At 41.3% G+C, this 7,500-nt stretch overlaps 1 protein-coding gene across 1 annotated transcript in view; it reads right to left on the bottom strand.

The window, feature by feature from the left end:
- The window catches only part of LOC143036508 (uncharacterized), a 156,897-nt gene that overhangs the window by 164 nt on the left and 149,233 nt on the right, over positions 1-7,500 (bottom strand). The window contains exons 7-8 of the mRNA XM_076203943.1: positions 5,591-5,720; positions 1-4,768 (exon numbers count right to left, since the gene is read on the bottom strand). The exon at positions 1-4,768 is cut by the window's left edge and continues 164 nt beyond it. Coding sequence (XP_076060058.1) covers positions 4,644-4,768; positions 5,591-5,720 — 255 coding nt within the window. The 3' untranslated portion in view covers positions 1-4,643. The remainder of the gene's footprint in view (positions 4,769-5,590; positions 5,721-7,500) is intronic.

Raw genomic sequence — 7,500 nt, forward strand, 5'->3', positions numbered from 1 at the left:
GTGATCGAGATGACGGTGGTTCGAACTCTGCCGACAGCGAGTTGGACCAAGGGCATGGTTCATTAGATTCCACGCTACATAGTCATCAGTAAGGGGCATCGTCCTAGCCTCCTTATGGGAAGTTCACGACGTTAAACTGAATTGTCAGTATTGCGTATGAGGTGAACAGAAAATAATATGATATGTGTGGAATTTGTATAATACCTTTACTCAGGAGGAAATATTATCTTTCTATCTCTATAATATAATCAAATTACTTAATCACCAAAGACATCTCACCCATTGATGACGTAGATAGGGTCAAAAGGTGTCGTGATTGGTTACAATAATCACAACAGCCAATTGGAAGTGGGTATTGGTATTACGTCATCAGGGAGAGGCGTAGTCCTGGGTGACTTAAAGTTATTTTTTTTATTGTATTTATGTCATTCACACGTTATAAACATAATACATCCATGGATTTGTTACATCTTATCATTCTACACAGAAACTGTATTTTCTTGTCACTAGAAAAGCGGTTATAAGTGTCTACGTGAGATACAAATTACTCAGTTAATTGATATTCCATATTTTCCAAAACTCTGAAGATGAATTACATTGCCAAGACAAAAAGCTTTGAGTATTGCAGTTTTGACTTCGCTAATTATATACAGTTTGGTTAATGATGTTGATATGTATTCTACAATCTATCTTATTCTAAAATAATATTGAGTTGTAATTCATATATAAATGGTTTACCAAAAACCAACTCAAATCATTACAATGTAGCTTGTATATTTTTTGTGGACATTATTTCATCCTGATGTTTTACATTAACATATCTGTCAAATATTCAACAAAAATCAGATATATACACTCACAATGTACAATGGTATTCGTTCATAAAATTAATGAAAGTACTTAGTGTCTGGTAATTGTGTTAAGTCTCTGGTAATTGTGTAACAAATTGAGTGACCGGATCGAAGTGGCGAGAGCAAGAGAGACAGACAGAGAGAGAGAGAAAGAGAGAGAGAGAGAGAGAGAGAGAGAGAGAGAGAGAGAGAGAGAGAGAGAGAGAGAGAGAGGCATAAAGTGAATATGTAGTGATTAATTATCATTAATCAGCTAGACAGTTGCAAACATTCGTACACAATCACACACACACACACACACACACACACACACACACACACACACACACACACACACACACACACACACACACACACACACACACACACACACACACGCACACACATACACACACATCTACACTTACACCTATAATTGCCAAGGGGGAAAAAGTAGAAGTACCTTCATTATCCAGAAGTGTCAAGCACTGTAGGCATAGAAAAACTCAACCTAGTTGATTTGTATGAACATAAATGTGACATTTGCAAACAATGCATCAAATAACAATAACGATAATAATAATAATGATAATAGATAGTGCAGTTATGTTCTTGATGTGGGGAATACAAACATATATCACTCTAAATAGATATGGGGTGTCATATTCATTTAGTATTTAGATTCATTACAAATTTGGCTCACAAATATCTTTAGTATGACTTTTCTAAAATTCTTTTCGTGCTCATGTATGTATGTATGTACGTATATATATATATATATATATATATATATATATATATATATATATATATATATATATATATATATATATACATACATGATATCCTCTGATTGGAAACACATAGCCCCACAACATGCAGCAACAGTCTTCGGCCCTTTATACCAATTTCTCTGGGAAGGAATATCGGACTTGTGTTGTATTTGTGCAGGAGGTACTAGTAACAGGCACCTACAATCCATGAAAATTTGAGAAAAGAGAATCCTCTCCATATCCCCTCATTTGCAAAGTCCATCGGCACTCTCACCTCTACCTGGGGGAGATCTATGAGAAGGCCCTAGGACTGCTGCCAGCTGCTGTGGGGCCGTGGGTTTCCAGTTAATGAAACTCTAATCAACAGTCGTCATCTCTTGTTTATTTAGTTTTTAGTGAATTCTCAAGGTATTTAAAACAATTTTTTGAAACCTGTCAACTTTCTTTTTCTGTAACTCTATATACAAACCTAAGTGCTATATGGTCACTCTTTTTCAACGAGACACATGTATCTTAAAGAATTATTTACACCGAATAGTTTGATAAGCAGCAAACTTAATCTCGTTGGTGTGTCGTCTCCTCTCGATCTTGTTGTAGCTTTGACCCATTGCTTCATTGTATCTTCCTTTACTGTATCTAACAGATTATTGTTTTATGAATCTTCACTTCCTCTTGCTTCCCATTTTCAATTCACCTTTTCACAATTAAAATCGACCACTATAAATATATGGCCACTTTGTTTAATGCATTTATTTAGGTGAATAATATCATAAGGTAACATATATTGATATTCAGATTCGTTCCATGACCTTGACTAAGGGTGGAGATATACTTCTTCAAAATTTCCTCATTTTTATTTTCCTAGTTATAATTTTCACATTTCAGATATAATTTTCAGGATAGCCTTCACTCAGTATCACATTCACTATTTGTTAGTCTACACAATCATCGTCATTTCATCTCACGTTAGTCCTTTTTTTCATGTCGATATGAAAGTTTGTATTTACCATTTGACACTTGAAAATCAGTATTATTGGGTAGCTGCACATTTACATCGGGACATGGGAGCTGATGGGATTTTGACGACTAACTAGAGTGTGGGGGGTGCAATATGATAATAGTAATCGTATAAACATAAGAGCACAAGGATGGAGGAGACTTTACAGACCATAAGGCCTACATTAGAGAGTCCCATGTTCCTTACCACCTGTTATAAGCGTTGTAATGATGGCTGAGAACAGTAACCATGATCGTATACTAAAACCAGTTACGAGACCCTGATGAGTTACTTGATGATTAGTCCATCGGTGATGAGGCCAGCCACGATTTCTTTCGTGATGAGACGGCTGTAACTAAGCCTGAACCGTCAGAACGCACAGTTAGAGACACAATTATAGTTTATGAAAAAAATTTAAGTGGCGGGTGTGATTGCTCGCATGCATAAGTAAGCCCCAGGCACACCAAGCTTACAACCTGTTTCCGACCACCTTCGACGGTGGCACTTTTGTTTCTCTCATGGTTAGCGCCAGGTGGCTATTTCATATTCATCTTCATGAGAGGGAGATTCATTCCAATTGCATTGTCTTTAATTCTTTTTATAAACAGAGGAACAGCACAAATCAGCCTGGTCGCCGCCGGTGGTCGGAAACAAGTCGTAAGCTTGGTGTGAGTGGGACCCTAAAGGCGCCTGGGCGGTTGCCCAGTGGACACCGTATCGAATTCATGAGCGGGGTGGTCGTGAGTTCGATTCCTGGGACCCGCTGCGGGCTTAGTCGCGTTGGTTCACGGCAGCCCTGGCCAATCGGGAAGGCGATCCAACATTGATCTAAAACACCCAGCGGTTTGCCGCACCTGACAGAGCTTTGCCCTACCAGTGGTTCCTCACTCTCCACTGTGTAGGAGTTGGTGAGAGTTTTTATATCTAAAGACCCAAATTACAGATCTCCACCTTGCGGTTTTGGTACTTTTTAATAGATATATTCTGAGACATCTCAGACATCAAGTTCATATTCATCTAAAACTTCTCTACCACATAAAAGACAAAGTATAGATACCAGACCTTCACTGTGAGTACCAATGTAACACTCTTAGTCAACGTCTTACTAATGGTAATATGTAATATTTCTAGTGGAGGTTATTCGTATCTATTACACAGCGACGCCCAGTAGCTGAACATTGAGTGAGATGAAGAGCACACTTGATAACTCCTTGACTACCAAGAGGGTCTCTTGTTTCAAAACTCCGATTATAATTATCAAGAGGACCTTTGCTGATGACTTCGTATCAAACCAATGACTGTACCGGGAGACTCAGCCCAGACATAATTCGTGAACGTCACTTCCGGGTATATGGGCATGTGGCACGTTTCCTTGTTGCTGATCCTACTCAGCGTTGTCTCCACAAGAGACGACCCTCGATGAAGGAGACGATTGGGAACACTCACAGAATTCATAACGGGGGAAGTTGATCGAACCTGCCGAGAGTTGTTTGAAGTTAGAAGGAGGGGTGTCTGCATGGGTGCTTGCCCGGAGAGACCGTGGGTACTGGCGCCGACGTGTGAGTGGAGCAACGTATTCCCTGACCTATGCCCAGTTGATGATGATGATGATGATGATGATTTCGTGCTAAGCAGGAAGATCCCACTCATAGACTCTGTCTATAGCACAGACACCATCACCAGTAGCTTCGTGTCCTCGATGTCTTGATATAACTCAGCATCCATTCCCGGGGCGCGGACGCTTGTAGCGGTGCTGGATCTGGCGTGGTTGAGGCAGAGCCCGGGCGTCGGCTGACATGTATAGAGGGACATTTTGCTCGGTGCCATTATCGCGCAACGATGATCGTTCATGGGTCAACGATGATCACCAAACGATTGTCTAGAGCACTAATTCTTTGTTTTTGAATGGGGCTGTTTTGTTTCCAGCGACTGCCGCTAGAGTCGCTAAAACAAAGAATTGGTGCTCTAGACAATCGCTTGGCGAGTATTGTTCAGCCATGAGCGATCATCGTAGAGCGGTAATAGCACGGAGCAAAACGTACCTTAAAGGAGTACAGGCGAGTGCAGGAGTGTCGTAAAGATACCAAGGAGCCATAACAACCATATGGGCCACCTCACCTCGCGCCATCCAAGGGAAGCGTTGCTCTGGACTGCGGCCGATTCCTCATCTGCGGATACAGAAAAAAAAAAAAAAAAAAAAAATCAGCGCCTTCTGGCGTAGGCTCCTCCCCCTTCTCAAAAAAGTTGATGGATAGTTCTTAAAGTTGATCAAATTGTTGAAAGTTGAACACAGATGACATGTGCTCTGTTAGAGCAACTCGGTATTACGTTACACTAACATGCTCGCTGGCCAATCGGGTTAGATCGTCGCCACCTGCGACGGAGGTCGAGGTGATGGCGGTCCGAGCCCTGCCACCGGCGAAGTTGAACCAAGGGCATGTTCATTAGATTCCGCGCTACAAAGTTCTCTGAAGGAGGCATCGTCCTAGCCTCCAGATAGGGGGAATTTCGCAAGCTTAAATTGAATCAACCGAATAATTAAATCAAAGCAAAGACTCATACGCAAACACACACACACACACACACACACACACACACACACACACACACACACACACACACACACACACACACACACACACACACATACAAAAAGAAGAAAAACATGCCCATACAAACGCGGGCTGGCAGCGTTGGCAAACATTTACACACGCAAGCGCGCAATATATATATATATATATATATATATATATATATATATATATATATAAAATATGCATATACATATATATACATATATATACATTATATATATATATATATATATATATATATATAGTATAAAAAGAAAAAGGAAAAGGAAAATACAAAAAGAAAAAAATATATATAAAAAAGAAAGAAAAAAAAAAGAAAGTATAAAAAAGAAAATATAAAAAAGAAAACATAAATAAGAAAGAAATGTATATATACTGTGCACATATATTCCTTACCTGGCAGCACATGTACGGCAACGGAGGCAGGCCAAGCAAATCGAGGATCACAAGTATAATTTCCCGAATCCTCACGAGCCGCGCGGGTGATGGACAGCTGCGACATGGTCCTAACCGACGTCCGTTCCACCTGTCACCAAACCAGGGAGAAGAATCATTACATAAGAGCATAAGAATGGAAGAGACTGCAAGAGACCATAGGGCCTACACTATGTCCTTTACCCCCTGTAATCCCTATTCATAAAGTTATCTAATCTCCTCTTAAAACAACCAATGAATTCAGCGTTCACTTCATAGTTACTAAGTCTATTCCATTCGTTAACTACTCTGTGGGGGAAAACCAGTTCTTGCTTATTTCATTCTTAAATCTAAATTTGTCTAATTTAAACCCATGGTTTCAAATAATTGAGAATATATTAACTGCGGCGTTTTCAACCTTTTCCTATCAAGGTACCTACGATTACTAAAGTTGGTTACGCACGGAGGTGCTTAGATGCACCCAAAGCAGTCACTCCTCTCTCTTCCTCCTCCTCCTCCTCCTCTTCCTCCTCCTCTCTCCCTCCTCCTCCTCTTCCACCTCTTCTCACTACTCGTCTTACTACTTCTCTTACTCTTCCTTCTCTCACTCCTTCTCATACTCTTCCTCCTCCTCCTCTCCTCTTTTCACTCCTACTCCTCCTCTCCTCCTCTTCTCATTTCTCCTCCTCATACTTTTCCTCCTGTCACTCCTTCTCCTCTCCTCATCTCATTCCTCCTCCTCCTCTCCTCACTCCTCCTTTTACTCTTCCTCCTCCTCTTCCTCTACTCTTCACTTTTTCTCCTCCTCTTCTAATTCCTCCTCCTCTCGTCCTCTTCTCATTCCTCCTCCCCCCTCCTTTTGTCACTCATCTATCTCTTCTCTTTTCACTCCTCTTCCTTTTTACCTCTTCTTACTCCTCCTTCTCCTCTTCCTCTTTCTCCTCCTCATCTTCCTCACCTCTTTCCACCCTTCCTTCTCTTTCTTCCTCTTTTTACTCCTCTGTCTCCTACCCACCTCTCAATCTTCCTCTTCTCACTCCTCCACCTCCTCTCATTTCTTCTTTTACTCTTCCTCCTCCTCTTCCTCTCCTCTTCTTTTCACTTTTCCTCCTATCTTCCTCTCCTCCTTTTCTTGGTCTTCTATCTCTCCTCTTTTCACTCCTCTTCCTTTTTACCTCTTCTTACTCCCCCTTCTCCTCTTCATCTTCCTCACCTCTTTCCACCTTTCCTCCTCTTTCTTCCTCTTTTTACTCCTCCTCCTCTGTTTCTTACTTATCCTCTCACTCTCACTCTTCCTCTTCTCACTCCTCCACCTCCTCTCACTCCTCCACCTCCTCTCACTCCTCTTCTCACTCCTCATCTTACTCCTCCTCATCCTCCTCACTCCTCATCTTACTCTTCCTCTGAGTTAAGAAGAAGGACTTCTTCACACTTGAATAATTCTGGGACGTCCTTCCTTCCATCTGTCTATTGAGAACCAGTTGAAACGTAACAGCCAAAGGTTAAGAGGGAAAATGTATTGCTACAATTTATTGCGACGGCGCCTTTTAAGAATTTATTGGGACTTCCCCTTTCAATCTTCAAGGAATCATCAGTTATGTCTCTTTGCTTTGACCCTGCCCCTCCCCCTCCTTCCTTTCCCCTCCCTGACCCCCCCCCTGACCCCGTGGCGCTATGTATCTTTTTCTAGTCAGCAGTTGGCAATTTCATTCAGACGAGTGTCCCCAGGCTTGGGCTATCTCTTGGCTGAATAAAGTTGTCAGGTATTAGCAATAGGAGTGTGCCGATTAATCGTCATCGGCAAGAATCGGCACTTTTTTGGTGAATCAGCATCGGCGAAAATAGGCAAATTTTGAGAATCGGGATCTTCATCGGCAATATTTTGCCGGGGA

Source organism: Oratosquilla oratoria, chromosome 20 (genome assembly GCF_046742065.1).
Source record: "Oratosquilla oratoria isolate Oo_2021 chromosome 20, ASM4674206v1, whole genome shotgun sequence".
In the NCBI taxonomy this organism is placed as follows: Eukaryota; Metazoa; Arthropoda; class Malacostraca; order Stomatopoda; family Squillidae; genus Oratosquilla; species Oratosquilla oratoria.